This window comes from Mycteria americana, chromosome Z, assembly GCF_035582795.1.
Source record: "Mycteria americana isolate JAX WOST 10 ecotype Jacksonville Zoo and Gardens chromosome Z, USCA_MyAme_1.0, whole genome shotgun sequence".
NCBI lineage: Eukaryota > Metazoa > Chordata > Aves > Ciconiiformes > Ciconiidae > Mycteria > Mycteria americana.
The window spans coordinates 29963096-29982234 of record NC_134396.1 but is presented as its reverse complement, the minus strand read 5'-3'; the positions used below and the strand labels follow the sequence as shown (position 1 = coordinate 29982234).

At 40.3% G+C, this 19139-nt stretch overlaps 1 protein-coding gene across 1 annotated transcript in view; it reads right to left on the bottom strand.

The window, feature by feature from the left end:
- Positions 1-19139, bottom strand: part of ADAMTSL1 (ADAMTS like 1) — a 470548-nt gene that overhangs the window by 50282 nt on the left and 401127 nt on the right. Inside the window, 3 exon segments of the mRNA XM_075488620.1 lie at positions 557-710; positions 3228-3407; positions 9931-10141. Of these exon segments, the coding sequence (XP_075344735.1) occupies positions 557-710; positions 3228-3407; positions 9931-10141 (545 nt within the window).

The window sequence follows — 19139 nt, the reverse complement described above, 5'->3', positions numbered from 1 at the left end:
TTCACGAATGCAACAAATGCACGAAACAAATGCACGAAATACCAACATAAAATACATCTAACTTATGTTGCATGGGTCATTAGAAATCCCAGGTCATAGACAGTTCTGAATGTCATAATGAAATAATATGTTTTTAAATGATCTTCAACAAAATCCCTTACCAACCATTTTCTTTGCAGCTGTTCTAACAGAGTTTATTTGCAGCTGCCCTCAGGCTGCTGTGCTGTATCTCTGAGCCTCTACATTCCAGCTGTGAAATTTAGGTCTAGATTTGGGTCAGAATTTTGAGCCAGTTCTTCCAGAAACTGGTAGCTCCCTTCCAAGACATTGGCTCAGACCCAGCTCCAACAGTAAAATTTACAGCTCTCATCCACTGTCTTGCCTAAACAAAGCATACTTGTTCACAGCAGAAAAACTCAGCAGCAGCAGCCACTCTGCAAGACTGAGTAACACTAGCACAAGAGAAGGTTATGGAGCAGGTGACAACATGGATTTCTTAGTGATGGACATCCAAGCCCTGTTTCCTCAGACACTCCCAAGCATCTTTTCCACTTACTTGCACAGGTGCCCAGTGCACAGGGCCTGATCAAGGATGAGAATGGCAAAGGTGGGCACAGTGAGGAATTGATGATGACAGAACCCCCAGTTTTCAGCATCTTTCTGCAAATAGCATTTCGACTCTGGGTGCCCTCTCCACAGCTCACTGAACACTAGGAACAGAATGAGAAACATAAGGAGCAAGGTGTATTAGAAACAAAAAGGTGCTCCTTGTCACACACACCCCCTCACCTCCCATATCCACATTGCATACTCATAGCATGGTAAGATCAGTTACAGCTTTCAAAATATTGCAGTGGAATAAAGCAAAGCAACACCTGGCCATTTAGTTACAAACAGTGCAAGCACAGTATGGAGATTAAATATCATATATTTTCTGTCCTTTGAGGCTTTGAATCTTCCCACACTCCCTTTAGCACTTTTTTCTCTCAGATGGTGTCCCTTTTTTAAATGGTACTCTGTTACAGTACAAAGCTTGTCTTTGCACTTTGTTCCTATATGTCTGTGTCTGCTGGCTGGAGAAACTCCTGCTCATAGCCAAGAGCAGACCACATTGAGTTGCACTTCACAGATACATCCTGTTCTGCTAAAATCTGACCTAAACTTACTCCTTGAGCTTTACTGTTGCAGATCTCTTAGAAATAATAAATGGATGAGTGTTTCAGATACCAGTGAGTTACCTCAGCCTGGTAGTTACCACACATGGCTTACACAAAAGAGTATAAACCCCCTAATACCAGACTGTGGTGCTCGATGCACTGGTGGGCATTGTTCAATGGAATTCAGCATGCCTATTTTACTTCATATTTATGTACACGGCATCACAGAAAGTGAGAATACAGGCAGTGCCATTGCACTGGGACCCAGGCAGCAGTCTGTAAAGGTGCTGGAAAGTGGGTTGAGTGCTGTAAAGTTGGTAGCACAAAGATACACATGGACTTCTGTCACATGTAGGTGCACAAATGTGGTAATGGGAATTGGAGATGAAGTGAGGGGGAGAAAACTCACTAAGGGTAAGAAAAACAAAGCCTTCAAGTGAAATGGGGAGGAGAGATTGAAATCAGATTTGATTTTAATAAGTGCCAATACACAGAAATGTGAGTTGTATGGATGTCAACATAAACAACGCAGCAACTTCTTGTGAAGGAGGACAGGTTGGGAATAGAATTACCATCTTCACTGCCAGAATGGCTATGTGTCTCCTGGCAGCAGACTTCATGACAACATCCACTTATTTGAGTAAAATGTCAAGATAGATCAACATAGGAAGGATGCAGGTGGGACAGCTCTGTGAGATGACTGGTGCTTCTTTCACAATTAAGGCAATTTCCACCTCCTTCCATGAAAAAGAACTGCGAGAGCGGTGGCAGAGATTGCAAGATTGGGAATGATTTTCATGCTCACTGCCATTAAAAGGTCAAATTACATTTTCAGTTATACTGTCATAAATATAAAGGGGATTTTTCTTAAGCCATACGGGGCCAGAAAGGGAGCCTGGAGAGTTGCAAAAGACTTCAGTAGAGTGAGTTTGTTTTGCCATCCCTAAACTGAAGGAAGGAAGTAGCTAGCTAACATTGCAAAAGCAGTGTCCTAGAATGAAAGAGGTTTGGTGTTGTGCTGGTTTTGGCCAGGATAGAGTTAATTTTCTTTATAGTAGCTGGTATGGAGCTATGTTTTCAATTTGTGCTGGAAACAGTGTTGCTTATACAGAGATGCTTTAGTTGTTGCTAAGTAGTGCTTATACTAAATCAAGGACTTTTTTTCAGCTTCCCATGCTCTGCCAGGTGCACAAGAAGTTGGGAGGGGTCACACCCAGGACAGCTGACCCAAACTGACCAAAGTTTGGTCATTCCATACCATGTGACATCATGCTCAGTATATAAAGCTGGGAAAGAAGAAAGAAGGGGAGGACATTAGGAGTGATGGCATTTGTCTTCCCAAGTAACCGTTACATGTGATGGAGCCCTGCTTTCCTGGAGATGGCTGCCCATGGGAAGTAGTGAATGAATTCGTTGCTTTGCTTTGCTTGTGTGCATGGCTTTTGCTTTCCCTATTAAACTGTCTTTATCTCAACCCACGAATTTTCTCTTTTACTCTCCTGATTCTCTCCCCCATCCCACCGGGGGGAGTGAGTGAGCGGCTGTGTGGGGCTTAGTTGCCAGCTGGGGTTAAACCGTGACAGGTGTCTGTAATGATGTGACTACAGCAGACTGCAGGAATCCCACCCTTCTCTTCTCTGCATCTTAGGGAAAGGTTGGAGTGGCCCAAGCGGAAAAGACGATTGACATCAGAACAGCCAGGCTTTGGGAAGAAAAAGCATTTAGCTTGGGGGAGTAAAGATTACTCTTCGTTGATGCCTTAGATGAACATAAGCATAGGCATGGACAGAGGCAGGGATTTATTGTTTTGAAGATGGCTTGTGTTTATGCCAGAAGGGAGGTCTTAACAGTTTGGCTGGATGGCTAAATCACATCTGTGGAGGCAATCTCCAAAGAGGAACATTGAGCTACTGATCAAATCCTGTACCAGGATGATAAGGACAGATTACAGGACAAAACTGGGCATAACACGCTTTGTGCAGTCTGAGCTCATTTGGCTCCTTTATCCCAAGTGACCAAGGAACTTCATTGCCAAGAACAGCACAATACTCATGCATACAAATAACATACCTGTGTCCACTCAGACAGAAGCCACTCATTGGGACAATCCTCATTTTTGCAGCCTCGTTGGGTAATTGGCCTTGGCATGGAGCAGAAGGTTTCTGGCAGCTCTAACAAGCTTCCATCTGCCAGGTGCTGCTTACAAAGTATATCTCGCTTCTGGACACCACCGCCACATGTCTGTGAACACTGTGGGAGATGAGAGTCAGCCACCTTACATCACACTTGCACCACAGCAACTTGCAGCAAAAATTACTTGTGTATTTGGGTAGAAATCAATGCTCAGTTTTGGCCAAATAGAAAATATAAAAAAAAATTCCGAACATCAAAGCAGACTTCTTTTAAAATGTCAAAAATATTTTGGAAAGTGGAAGCAGCTTATTTTGATAATATTTAGAAAAACTGCTTCAGTATTTCTGAAATGAAAAACACGGAAACAATGGGTCAGAATTGCAGTATGGAGGTGGAAAAGTTGTCCTTTCCTGTAACCACCAACTGGAAAATTGAACACTTGCACGTGATGTGGAGGATCTACATCCTTATGTCTCTGCCTGAGCTCTGACTGTGCTACTGACAGTGCCAGAGAGAGTGGAAAAGTCTTCTCCAGCAGTAGATGATTCAAGACCTTAGTTTCCAGGATTTGATTATACATATTAGATAACAGTAGGCATGAACTAAATAGTTAGCTTGAACTAAATATTCAAATTTAGCATTAAAAAAAGGTTTGTATTAGCAAGAAAAACAAACGGAAATTTGAGAGTGTAATAAATAAAAATTTTCCCAGTTTATCACTTTGCTTTTTCTTCCTTTTGTAATTTTCTCATTTCTTGTTTCTGATCTGTATGAGGTCTGTTGCTAGTACAGCTCAAAACTTAACTGTCCAGCCTAGAATTCCTGTCCTTGAAGACTTCTTGCATTACGGCATTTATCTGATTTTTAATTCATGCAAAAGCTGTATATCAGCTGCAATCTGCTGTTAGTCTCAGTAATTGGTTTATAAGGTTAATATAATAAACCATTAAATATGCATGCAGCCCTTTTATATTTATGGCTGTCATGACAGCACTGTGTACTCTTTCCAAAAGGTAAGGAGGAAGGTTTATTTGAATCAAAGTAAATTGGGATGATTAATATCCAGAGAACCCACCTCCCCTCTCTCTTTAATGTAAATATCCCTCTCTGTACCCTTTTTCAGCCCAAGCAGGGCAGGAAATTTTGAACAAGCAGATTTAATAGCTTTCTTGAATCTTTTCTGTAAACTTGGTTGCTCAGCCCTTTTTTCTGAGGATCTTTTTCCTGAGGCTGGTAACAGGCTCCCAGTTCTGCTCAGTCCAGTCAGCTCAACTCCTTTTCTCCCTTCTTGTAGCAAAGAAGGGGGAGCTTGCACTACTCTGACATGACCAGAAGTTGCTTATACCTTGCAACATGACAATTATGCCTGAGAAGCAGAAAACGATATGAAGAAGTATTAAAACTTAAGCAGTTAAAAAGGCACTGGTTTAGAAAATCTTGCAGTCGTGAAAGGCCCTTCTCTCTTAGAGAGTGCTGCATAAACTTTAATGCTAGCCTGATTATTTAGGATATGCATTTTCCTTGAAAGACAGAAAGGAAGTGCAGAAAGACATATTTATAGTCAGTTTGGTTTGCTCTCTAATGAGTAAAAATAGCTTTTGTCCTACTTACTTAGAATGCTACAAAGCTCAAAGGGTTCCAAAAATTAAACAAGTAAAACAATACTTTAGTTTTCAACAAAAGAAAACATTTATCAACCTTTCATTTTAGGACAATTCATTCCTGAGGAGAGAGTAAATCAAGAAAAATATGGTTAAAAGTATTATTTCAAGATTGCCTAAGGACTGTCATTGTATACCAGAGCCAAAATGGGTTAGGCACTGTATGAATACAACAAAAGCGTGTTCCTTCTGTCAATCAATCAAATCCCAGGAAGTCTCCCTGCCTTTCCATCACTACCAGATAAAAGAGTAAGACAAAACAGATTTTTTCTTGCTTTTTGCCCTTCAGTCACTTACATAGCTTTGTTCCGTGAAGAATAACTTGCTACTCAACACTAAACTCTATTGCTAAGTGCCAGAGAGAGCCAAACACAGTAATGGGATTTCTCCTTGTCCACAGGAATGCTCTTCTAGGACAGTCTTGGATTACTGCACTGGAGCCGTGCTTGTACCTGTATTTCACCTTTGGAGCCTTCACTACTGTGGGGTCTTTGCTGATTTTTCTCTAGTGGAAGCTTCCAGCCCTCACATTTTTCTAGGAAAGGGGGTAATCAATGACAGCAACATCTGCTTGTATTTACAGGCAATATGAAACAGTAGTTTTTAGAGGATCCTCCTTCAGACATATCCCATCTGAATAACATAGAATCATAGAATCATAGAGCTGTTTGGGTTGGAAGGGACCTTCGAAGATCATCTAGTCCAACCCATGTTAGCTCTCTGCTGTTCAGAAAGATCTCACAGCACTGTTACAACAGAGAAAGGTGCTTGTATTACAGGGTGGTTTCACCTTGCCCACCCAAGTAGGTAAAGCGTGGCTAGTTGAACTACGTCTCCTGTATTGCTGGTCCTCGCAGCTTCTGAGCAGAGCCAAGCCTGATATCCCCTGACATTCCTTTACAGCAGATCTGGGACTTCACCAGAGTACCAACATCAAGAAGTGGCATCTCCCCACATTGCTGCCTGATTATGCCTAGTTCAGTAATTAGCTTAAGCAAACCTGAGGCAAGGCTGACACCAAAGAAGACAACCTATACACTCAGTTCTGCCAGCCAGTCATTCCTGGGTTTGTGCTGCCTTTTCCCATATGCTGGCATAAGCATTTGTGTGGCTGCATAGTGAACTAGAGTGGAAAATTAATCTAGGCTAAAACTAATTATATTTCTGGCTAGCTTTAACCAGGACCATTGCACGATTGCACAGCACTTCTGGAGATATAAGGGAGTAGGTGCTATAAGGGCAAGAAAGAGATCCTCGCAGCACCTATTTTCTCCTTTGGTAGAAGTGCTGGCATATGTCATCCTAAACTGCTGGTGGAACTGTGGCCTTGGCCTCTCTCACAGCAGTCATTGCTTTGGTATCTGTTCTGCTCATACAACAATCTGTAAACAATAATTAACACAAAGAATTGATGGTCACTGTTGAAAACAGAGAGGGAAAGTGGGCTGTCTCTCTCCCTCAGCACATGCCTGTGAGTATCTATGCACATGCATACAATGCACAGGATTCAGGCAAAACCACTACTTCCATTGTTTGGGAGGCAGGGAAACTGGTCTCCTATCAAGCTTGTGGAAAAAAAGCAGTTATTAATGAAAAATAAAGGGCTAGGCAACTGCCACTCAGCATCATAACTGTTACCAGTTTGGGGCAGTAGATGAATTTTTGAAAGGATGTAATTTTATGATCAGTCGTGCTTACAGGGGCAGTTGAGGAAGGGCTTGTCCTACCCGTCAGCTCCCAGGTGGTATAATTTTGCACTGCCCTCTGCTCAAGGTGGTGGGACTACAGCAGTACATGTTTTGGCCTTACTCTCAAAAATGAATTCTCTGCTATGGCTCTACAGTAAGATAAAGCATCTGCAAAGGGAGTAAATATTTTTCTCTCAGCAGGTCTTTCAGTTGCTTTCTAAGGCCTGACACTTGAAGATTTAGAAAGGACTTTTTACAATACGGAGAAAAAATAGCTAGGAAAATATCTGAAAGTGCTGCCAGTTTTCCCATGCTGACTCTGTTGTCAAGGCATTGTTCTAATAATCTTTGGAGCAAGGATAGCACCAAGCAACTAAAAAAGAATGCTGGGACTGAGACTAGGGTGCTTATTCAGTAATAAAACAAAGGAGAATGAAGGTTTACTAATGGATGTCTCCCATTTGAGGTCTGCAGAGTAGATATTTATAGGGCCTTGTAAAAATGAAAGCTCATATCCACTTTTCTCCAGAAGCACACTACTGAAAACAAGATAAACATCCTAATGGATTTAGCTAAGAAATAGAACTATTTAAAAATAAATAGTCTTGAATCTGTAAAGAGATATTTAAAAAATCACTTGGAATGTTACCACACTGATAATTATTATGTGTTTATCTGCCAGGAACACTGGGGCTTCTAATGGCATTTAATTCAGACAATCCTTCCTTAACGAGCATAAAAGGCCTTAGAAAAGAAAACATTGCTCATTAAAGTTTAAATCTTTTGTTTGTTTGTTTGCTTGAAACTATCGTGAGAGAGTGCTCTGAAAAGCATGACAAACTCCACAGATGAGACCAAAGAAATGGCTTCAAACCAGGCTGTGTGGAGAACAGATGTTACCCTCTAGTGTCGGTGAAGCTTTAAAGAACCCTCCTTAGGGAGAGGAAGGCACGTCCCCACAGGGCGCTCTGTCTTCCCATATGTGGGGAACCCTCTCAGGGATTTGGGGAGAGGAGAGGTGTTGTAGGTCCCTTAATGCAAGGAAAGAAATCCTCCTGCAGGATTTCTTCTGCTGGAGGGCTCCATGGCAGCTCTGCTGCATGGCTGGAGCTCACCCCCAGGAGAAGTCTCAGCCACTCACATCCTGTCCAAATGTTCTTTTCCCTCACACATCCCAGGAGCCAACAGCTGTAATAATCCCTAAGTACCACGCACTGGCCTGATGGTGCAGGTTTTCACAGGGAGGTCATCCATGGGAAACCTGCGTGAGACTGAACTGTGAGGCCTGGCTTTCCTGCAGGGTGGAAATAACTGTACGGAGGTTGGTGGTGCAAAGAAGGAAGACAGATGTCTTTAAAAAATGAGAAAATGGGAATTCATTTTGACAGATTAGGCTTTTTTTTCTTGCACTATACTCAACTAAACCAAGGCAGAAGACAGTAGGTAGAGAAGTACATTTTTTTTCTCCTGGTGAAAGGTAAGCACAGGAAATATTAAGTGCCCATGTAGTCAGGAGCTACGTACACAACTGGCCAGCCTGCAAAGCCTGTGGAAGGAAGCACAGAAGAGCTATAACGTGACCTTCCTTAAGCTGCAGCAATAAATTGCAGCACACATTTTCTCTCTCCACCCAGCCCAGAGAAGACAGCAGTAACACAAAAGGTGTGAACTGAGCAGTTTGATTTAATTCCTGATTAAAATGCTTGTTAAAGCCTTTGTATTTAATTAATAATTCCCTCCTCCTTAAGATCTGCTACACTTTTTAAAAAGACAGCATATTTGAGAGCCCCTGAGCAGATGCAAAAATGGCTAAAACATTAGACAGGCGGAAATATGTATGTTTACACTGTTGAGGAAGATGTTCAAATCTTGGAAAAAAACTGCTTGGAAATTGCTCTAGAGGAAACTATTTTGGTACCATTCTGGGGTGGCCTATAGCTAATGGTCATTGTTAGCAGAAAGTCAATTTTTCAGCATGCTGTAAGGTATGTCTCTTCTGACTGTTCAAATAAACTTACAGAAAATTGCTTTCTGTAAGGACTGTGGCCAATTATAGGATTTTAATGAGCACAGGCACTCCTTCTAGAATATCCTAACTTTGAAATGCTTGACTTTATTACGTTGTGTGCTAGTAGAATACTATTTGCTGTTTACAAACATAGCATTTATGTATGACTATAGCCTAGAAATATTCAAAAGTACAACTAAGCAAATACATGTATGTGAATATCAGTAGACAAATTAAAACATGAAATGTCACTGAGTTGTTTTAAACATAGGACTAATACCATAGGCTAGTTACCTAGCTTTGACAGAACATCAGGCTGGCATAAATTTTTGTTACTGGGATGGCTGCCCAAACCTAAAGCTCTCCCATGAAGTACAGCTTCACAGACTTATCAACTTCATTAGGTGAGTACATTAACATCTCCCTGGCTGTTAAGTAAAGAGCAGATTTTATAGATGGAGACTGGGTAGGCATATGTAAGCACCGTGCCAAGTGCTCATAGTTTTCCACTAGGATGGAATGAATCCTTGAACCCAGCAGAATTGAAGAGGCCTTAAACAGGCCTTTTGCTTACACCTCCACCACAGAGCAAACTTTTCCTTTACTCTTGGCAACAGGGCAGGATCCGTTCTTCCTGTGCAGTATTATATCCAGCAGAAGCATCTTTAAGTCTTTTGAATTACACAAGTGTTTTCATTTGCAACCAGATGGCAGCAAATAAATTCATTTCAGGTTGCTTTCCAAAGATGGAAAACCTTGTACAGATCCATTGTGTAGACAGCAATTTTCAGCGTTAGTATAATAAGGCATCCATCTCCCAAAGGGAAGTGCCTAACACTCACTTGTGACTCTGAAGGATGAGGAGTGTTTCTTGTCCTAAACTAAATTATTATTTGAGAATATACGGAATACCCAATGCGCTTTAAAGATTCTCTCCTCCTTGATCCTTATAGCTTTGTATTCCTAGAAACCTTGGCATTGCTAACCCAAATCCACTCACTGCAGCTGACCGTCATGTTCCAGATATTTTTGTCTGGAGTCCGTAGCCAGCTGTTAAGAGTTTCCAGTAACTTTGCATTAGAGGTAGCTATAGTCATTATTTACCTCTGAAAACATTGATGCATTTTTTTAAAGAGCAAAAAGGCACACTTTTTCAGTTTTTTAATGGCTATTCAGAATGATTAATGAATCCTCTTGATGGGCTGAAGCAAAATGATGCATTGATAATGCATGTAATGTCTACTTTTAACAGTCGTAAAATGATATTACGCATATATTCTTACCTCTTGCCATTCTGTAGGATACCAGGAGGGTGGGCAGTCAAAGCGATTACAGGCTTGCACGAGGGATGGCTTAGGTTTATAACAGAATTCATCTGCCAAAATCACGGTCTCGTTAGTCTCTCTTGATAGTAGATGAGAACAGAAGACATCTCGTGTCTGCAATCCAACCCCACAGGTAAGACTGCAGGTGCTCCATTTCCCAATCTCCCATCTGTGAAGGGGTCAGGAGAGAAAACTTTAAGCACAGAATAAAGTCACCTGAATTTTTCTTTTCATAATGACAGATGGAGTGAAGAAGCAGTGAATGAAAGGGGATTCTCCTTCTCTGATCACTGTCACCCTTCTTGTAGCTGCAGGATGAGGCTAAGAAGAATATTTACTGTTCCTCTGCATTTTCAGTTCTTGTCAAAAGCTCTGGAACTTCAAGTCTTTGGGACTCCTGCAATATCATAGGAACAGTTTTGTGTCCTATTGTGTCCTAAATGAAAAGTTTTTGGTGTGCAGGAGCCTGGCCAATGTATTTCAAGGGTGAATGGATTTAATTAGCTCGTGTTTTTTCTGTCGTTAACAAAAAAAATGAAGATATTAACAAAGTCCATCAAAGGAATGTATAAGTGAATTGCTGAGCAGGAATTTTTTCCAGAAGATCCAGTTGTGGTGTTCCTGACTGGCTTTTCCTTGTTGTGGAGGGAGGGAGTGCTAAGGCCTTGAGAGACGCAACGGGAGACCAGGGAGATCCTCTTCAACCCCTGGGTGAACAGCTGTCACTAAGCCAGCCCTTCTTTGCACTAGCTATGCAAATCCTACATCAACAGGATTGTTGGTGACTGAATTTCAGTTTTCATCACACTAAAACCAGATTTCTGCTGTGGGAGCTGTACTGAATACAACCCCTAATTCTGTCAGCCATACACAGAAAATTGCTTAAAACAGTAGGTCTTCCACTCTTGTACTCTACTAGAAGGCACTTCAGAGATATGTAGAAATGTGTACACAAAAAAGTCCTATATTCAGAATAAGAATATAAGAAAACAGTCTTCCCATCAACTTTACACAAAACACTACACTGACCTGGACATACTCCCACGTCCAAAATGAAAGTATGAGAGCCAGATACTGCCACTTTTTCTAATCCTTAAGAATAGCTTCCTTTCCTGCATGACGCTATTGAAACTGATTGCTGGGGGAGTAAATTAAACTTTTAGAACAAGGAAGGCTCAGAGAACCTGCCCTTGAAGAAAGCAAAGCCAGGCAGAAACTAAAGAGACTGATTATGAAAAAAGACACCCTCAGGCTCCAAGCAGGATGGAGGCAGGCAATGAAGGAAAGTTATGAAATATGTCAGCAACATGAAGCAGCATTTGTGGAACAAGCAGAGGAAAAACACTCTGACAGTCTGAGATCAGCAGTCAATGGAAACTGCTCAGCGTGTTTAAAACGCATCATATTAGTAAACACATTATGGAAATAATCATTCAAGGCTGTGCCATCCTACAGTCACAGAAAAATTCTAACCTCTATTTATTTTATAAAGTTGTTTTGAGCATTTTTTTCCTTGCTGTCAGTAACACCCATAACAAATTGAAATAGCTAGTAGGTAAGAAATATTTTTTCCTCCCTAAGATGAGAATGCTGATGGACCAAAAAACCACATTGCTCCCTTTCTGTGTTCCATCTGCTGATGACATTCTCTGATTTTATAACAGGACAAGATATGTCCTGAGCATCACTGTAAGCACTGACGACAGTAGTTCACTTTTAGACAACAGCCTTGGTTCTGCTAGTAGCAATGACAAAAATGTGTTTAACCCTTTCTAACAATGAACACATCTTGCATACTGAGTTAGAAGTTGCCATGGTCACTTTCCAGGCCGTAATACACTGAAGGCCACTAAAGCCCGATATATGTACTGGGAGCTATTTAGCAGTGGAATAGGAGTGACATCTGGCAGCCAGTTAAGCTAATCTGGAGTATGTTCTCCATACGAATGATCTTGGGGGAGAGGTCTTTCCAGACTTTCCCATAAAATTGTAAGTCAGAATTAATGTGGATATCAGCTACCCTTCAGTTTTGGCACAATCTAAAATAAGATATTTGAGTAGGTGCTGAAAAGAAGGCATTTTCTTATTTCAGAATCTATTTTGATACATGGTTAGTTGCCAGAGTTTCTTTTATTCAAGTGATGGTAATAGCTGTTGCCTCCAGCAACTCGTTGTTTGTTATTGGTATAAGCGCACAATGTTTCTGTTGGCAGTTCTCATCTCAGTGGCTAGGAGGCCACATAAACTCTTTGGAGATCTTGGCTTCTGCAGAAGAGGGTGTCTGTTTCTTCTTCCAGAAAGAAATGCTGTGTTTCAGTAAAGAGAAAGGATTTATTTTTCCAGTGTTTGAAATTTCTGTTGCAGGTTGCATCTGTTGCCCTACCCATAACATCGGTTTGTTCACAATTCTTTCCAGCTGCTTTAAACAGGAGATTCCTTAGAGGTGCTCAGGAAATATGAGGTCAAATTCTCTCTTACCCTTGTACTTTCATAGTCCCCAGTGACTTCTATGGGCTTTCACAGATATAAAGTAAAGAATGTAGAGTAGAGCAGAGATGTGCAAAGTGGAGTAGGGATGTGCAAGTAACCAAAACCATAAATGATATGTATGATTGGAAGAATTTCAAAGTCCTAAAAAACACGGAGAAGATCAGTGATGACCTTATAGAATAGAATCACAGGGCTGTAAAATTATTTTATAATAGCCTAAAGGTGCTTGCAACACTTTGAACTAACATTATCCTATTAAATTTATAATTTAGTTTTTAAACTACTTGTACTGTTGGAGATAATAATCCCCCTCCCCCTTTTTTTTTTTAAATACTGCTTTTCTGCAGTAACACAGTTTTACCCTTACTGTAGAGTGTTATGTGATGCTTACTGAAATAATTCCTGTCTTATTTTTTACAGTCCTTATCTGTGCATTCCTCTGTCTCTTTTTTCTTTTGGGTATTTTGGCCATACTGAACTGACTCTTCCAATGCATATGGCATACAAAAAAGATTAATGCCATCATGTGGTGCATGCATCTCACAATACCAGAATTAAATTTCAAGTAGGAAATAATCCTATACTTAGAAAGATGAATACGGTAGTTACAGCATCAAGCTAAGGGAACCTTAGCAAGTGGAACTGACATCTTTGTGAGCTGACCGTGGTCATTGTTAAGGTGCAGACTTTAGGAAAAATCTGCATACTTGCTAGTTTATAGCCCAGCTGAAAAGTCATCAGTTGAGCCTGGTGAAGAGATTGCACGGTTTAGTCATAAACATACTTTTTATCCCTCCTTCTTTCTCCTCCACTACTGCTGAAAGCTATACTAATGTGTAGCAACAGAGAAACAATGTCTTTTTAGCCTTTTTTACAGGAAGACTTTGGCACATCTGTGCCCCTAAACCCCTGGCTTGTCCTAACTCTAGGTCTATGAGTTCATCAGTTGTCTGCCTCCATCTCCTAAATACCTAAGTAGTGGTTATGTATTTAAGCACAAACTAGACTTCTAAAATATTTCAACTACTGTACTTCATAAAAAAAAGAATTCAAAAGGTTTTCATCCTCTGCAGAGGCTAACATACATACAATACATTGAATATTTGAAAGAAAACTGTATTAATACAAAACTACAGAGACATTTAGAGGTGGCTAACAGGGAGGAATGTAACAGGAAAAAGGCAATTCATAGGGCTGGATGTGTTGAAATGGATATGTGTATATTAGTGATACATATATTGGAATATACATATATGCACGTTTTTCAAATGAACATAAATGAAAACAAGTTTCCACAGGAAATGTATAGGGAGTAGAGGATGGTCCCAAAATACAGCTTATATCATCACAAACTCAAAATACGAAACTGATCACAGAAATCTTTCACTTGCTAAATGAACAATCTCTTGCTTCCAGCAGACTGTTGTGGTGCCTTAGTAGGTTTTTTTAGAGTTGGTGAAGTATATGGAGACATAAAATGCACATGCAGATAGGCAAACTAAGTAGTGAACCTGATCTGACTGCTCAAGGCAATGGTTTTCCTTTAGGTTTTCTTATACACAATGCTAAGGGTGTGGTCTAAAAACTGGATGTAGGTTCATAAAAAGCCCAACCAACCAGAGCACTACATTTCTTGCACTTCCAGGAACTATAAATTAACACAGTGAATTAGTAATGGACAGATTTTGTGAACAGAAAAACACCTGTTAGGACATCTAACAGTCAGTTCATATTATGAATCAGACTAATAATCTGTAATATACTATTAATTTTATGTATTAAAATTCTAATTTCTAAAGGGCTAAGGAGAAACTATGATTTTCTGGAACATTCTCATTAAATAAATTAGGCTTGACTAAGCAGTGCTTATGCATGTGCTTAACTTCAGGTAAACGAGCAGTTTCCACAACTACTCATGATCAGTTTTAAAATGTGAATATTTACAGCTCCCTTGAATAAAAAAGAACAGTTCTGAAACTCCAGTTGCCAAAAAAGGCCCAATAATCTGCAAATCTTGATTTCAATCACAGCACAATTATTCTGTATCATTAATGTAAGTCTAAAAATGTTAGAGATTATCTCAAAAAACAGCTTAACCATGCTATTTCTAATAAGGGAAATTATCTTGACATAGTTAACAAAAATCTTGCCTGCAAACCCTAAATAAAACTTTACCATGTTATACTTTAGTGAGTTTCAAGTTTTGTGAGGGCCCATATATTCAACTAGAATATAGCCTGGACATTTGTGATCAACTTCAAGTTGTTTAAAAGGAAAAGAAAAAAGCTCCTAACACATAACATGAGCCTGAACTTCTGAATAGTTCTATACATTTAATTTTAATTAGAAATGAACTTTCCTTCTTTCTTGTGACAGAACAAAAAATATCAACGTGGTATTGTGCCCAAGCAGTTCAGGTGAAGAACTGAAGGATCAAGTGAGCAGGATGTTGTTCCTGGCTCTTCACTGAACTCCAGAGGTGACTGAGACCACAACTGCTGAAACATGGGCTAGCCCGTGAGTATGTGAACATACCCTTTGAATCCAATGGGAAGACTCAAGTCCTGGGCTGGATCATACTCTTCTTCCATGTGTGTCTCGACTTCACATTTGCAAAATTGTAACAATACCTTTCTTTCTATTGATGGTCTCCTTAGGTCTCCTTGTGGTCTCCTTAGGTTGTGGTCCTACAGCAGGGATGATCTCTTACTCTGTCTTTATCTACTGCCTAGCACAATGAGACTTTCAGCTTGACAGAAGCCTCTAGGCATTAGCGTGTTATGAATAACAACAGGGACAACAATGCACTGTTGCCTCAGTTTTGAAATGTCCCTCTCATTGCTACAAGAACTGGAGCCCACATAATAATTCTCCTAGCTAGGTAGACCAGAAAGTGGTACCAGCTAGTAAGCAGCTACTCATGGCAGGAGAAGCTGCTAGAATTACAGTTGTTGCCCCAGTGGAGCCATGAGCCTTCAGAACAAAGCACTTTCACACCCTCCTAGTCAGTCTGGGAAAAAGTAAATGATGTAGGTAGAACTTGAAAAATGTATAGTCTTGAGCCAAAGCACTATGGAGCCAACAGCTTTGGATCAGTCCCTATATGCACAGTATATATGGTAAAAAACAAAGCATTCTAAGCTGTTAGGTGTTATAAGTAAAGAATATTTTCTAGAGATATATGATTTCATCCTGACAGAATCACTTCAAGTACTGCCAAGAAAATTGAACACTGCACAGGAAAAGTAAACACCCTTTTACACAAAGACCTCCCAAACTAGTTCTAAAAAAATGAAATTATTGTCATTTTTATGTGGTTAAACCATATGAAAGTGATACAAAAGAACTCTTCTTATTTCTAAAATAAACATTCATCAGTGTGGAGAGAGGTTTGCCTGGAAGAGTCTTACTTAACGTCTGACACCTGCCTGCATAGAGACATTCCTCAGTGCACAAGGGCTGGGTGGCAGCTGTGTATATGTGCATACAACAGACTAAGTAAATCACTTACTATGTCAATACTGGCTTCCTCTTGCCCTCTGTCAACCTGTGCATCCTCCATTGGACCCTGCAGACTGAGAAGTCTACTCGGAGTCCATACATCTCCTCCCTTCCTTTTCTGTTATCTATCTAGAGCTGTGCTTGTGGCAAATCTTCCTGTTTCATAGGTGTGAAAGGCTTTCTTGAGGTTCATTTAGAAGATTTATCTTGGGTTGGGTTGAGTCAGTATCCTCAGTGTCAGGTCTTAAATACCATCCAGAATGTGATCTTAAATTTTGGACAGCAGAGAGAGTTACTGTCAATCCTGTTTGGACAGCATACTTTCCTGCAGTGAAGCTACAGGATTGAGATGAGGACTCCCAGGTCAGTTCCTGGCTTTAAAATCAAACTAGTCTCAAACAAAGGGGCATAAAACGTAAGAATTTAACTACAACTAATTTTTCATTCAGCTGTTAAATCACTCACAGTAAAATCAGACTGCTCCTTTGAAATGAAGTGTGAGATATAAGACTTCCACCTAGGTGTTTAAACATAGACCTGAGTCTCTAGGAAGGGATATCCCTACTGCTGTGGTTCAGTTCGTGTTAGAGAGAACATTACAAATATGCATACAGTATACACACACCTCAGAAGAAAACTGAGATTTAACTAAGCTTTGAAAAAGTTAATACTCGATTAAGAAATAAAAATGAAAGGCCAAGTACTTTTAAATTAGCAGTGTCAGCAACAGAAAAATAATTCATGCTTAGCTGTTGTTCAGTGCCAGCCTGACAAAATCTGTTGTTCGGTATCACCAGCGTGACAAGGGAGCTGAACAGGCAGGGAAGGTTTCAGGGGATCATTGTGCACAAGGGCAAAATTGTGCACATTGTGCACATTGTGCAAAAGCACATTGTGCTTTTCTTCAAAAAGCATCTTCCTTGCAAGTGAAGGGAATCCATTAAAGAGATGCCTATGCAGCCAACACATGCAAGCAGATCAAAGTCTCAATGAGAGTGCTCTGGGAGCTGACAGAAGTGGCCTGCATTCACTCTGTAGACCTATCTGTATCAATGAATATTGCAGGTCATGATAGCTGAACTTGGCGGGGAGCCAATATTTATATAACAGAGCCAAATAGAGGAAAGTAGAGGAACTCAAAAGTCAGAGAAGAACAGAGGGTAAATGGAGTATGCAACAACTCTAGAAATGGCAATTTTGGTTGCTGGAGTAACCTTCTGACATGCTTCAACCAATATATATAAGGTTCCTTACAGTAAAAAAGTCTTACTGCCGCTTGAGTTGAAGGCAAAGAACATCAGCCATTAGAGCAGGTAAGACAAGAGGGTTTGTGTTTTTCTGCCAACACTTTGAACACTGAGAGATTGTCTAATGGGTCTTTCAGGGGACTACTGCAGATGCAGAATGCATGAACCACAGAGGAACATGAAAAGACAACTTCAGGTAAGTGAATTGGTTTGGCAGAGAACTGGTTCGAGAGATTAGCATACACACTGGCTACTGAAAAGTACCTCACAAGAGACTTTTACTCTGTATGATAACTGCGTCATTGAGATAAACGATAGCAATGGCTGCCTTTGATACAGCTACAGAGATCAGATTAGGCTTGATAGACAAACAAATACCAGTTTTTGATAGACAACCAAGTACCAGTTTTTGTCTCAAGTTTAGATTTGGGCTCATGCTTAAAGTGGCAGCTTCTTACAAGGAGGTTGTTCAATATTTTATGCGAGATACAATGAAAATAGGTCCTTGGTAGTCCCTTTCAAAAATGAAGATAGGAAACAGTTGAGGAACAGAGTAAATTAGTTTAAAGGTGGAAAGCTGGTTAAGAAGTAATATAAGGAGGTTTGAGGAACAGGACAGAAATCGCGTGAATTGCACTTGTAATGGCAGATGGCAGAAACTGAATGAGGAGTGCAGGGAGGAAAACAGAGTCTGGGAACTACAGTCAAGTGGGATAATACCCCTTGCCCTACACCTGCATCACAGTAATGAAAAAACACAAGAACCGCTAATTAATGAAATAAATTTTGCATATCAGTCTATGAGGCACTCTCATATGGTTTTTCTGCAAAGAAGCAGAGGGACAGCTTAATACCCTGCTGCCCATGACAGAGCTACTTTATGTCGAAGACTCCCTGTCTCTTTTCACACTGGTGCTCTCCATGCTGGACTGTCTCATAAGCCAACACCTTTTCTTAGGCCTAACTTTATACCATATGGAAAATGTTAAAAACCAGCTCTTCCTGAAGGAGAAATCAACAAGCTTACAGACACCAGAAGACAAAGAAAGAAAAAGCTCAGCAGGTGAGAAAGATGTGCAATGAACTGATTATTTGTAATCTGAAATACCATCTAAAATGAAGCATTTTAAAAATGAGATAGTTGAAAATGCATGTGGATGGCACAGAAGAAATATACAAGAAGCCTGACTTCACAACCTAGAAGATCAATATTCATGAACGTGTGATTTTGTCCCACAGAGTAACAAGACTCTTGTAAAATCTAAGGGTGTCTTTGCTGAAATGATCAGTGCAGGAAAGAAGTAAAGGAGATGATACTGGATTGAATGGACAAAGAAAGCAGATTCATGAATGAAACAGTGTTCAGATAACAGTGAGTGGGCTTAAATAATTCTCAAGCAAGTCCAAGTTTTATGAGCAGTACTGCCACAAAAACAGCAGATAACATGAGCTTCTTGCTGACCTGGCTGGCAGCATTACAGGGATAATATTTTCATTAGGATGCACTGTTCTTGAACTATTTTGCCAGTGCAGGCGGTACAAACAGGGTGTCTCTCAAAATCAGGCATACAAGGTTTTTCTCTAGTTTTTAGTAGGGGGAGGGCAGAACAGTTGAACTGAGATATAGGTATCTATATGGTACTGTGACTGAACTCGGGAAACTCCCAATGCCTGCTTATGTTTGAGTTCCCTTCAATGCCCTTCTTGCAACACAGTTAGTAAGGCAGTGCAAGAATTTTGTTCCAAGGGCACATCCAGATCCGATATTTCCTTTTTACTTTCCCCTTCGAGATCCTGAAACTGTGACTGATAATCTATTTAGTAATTCATTCACTCTTCTGCAATAAAAGATGTTTTTCCTCACATTGACATACAGAGATCCAAACACGCAGGAGCTCCTCACACAGAGTGAGGAGGCTCTGAACTCAT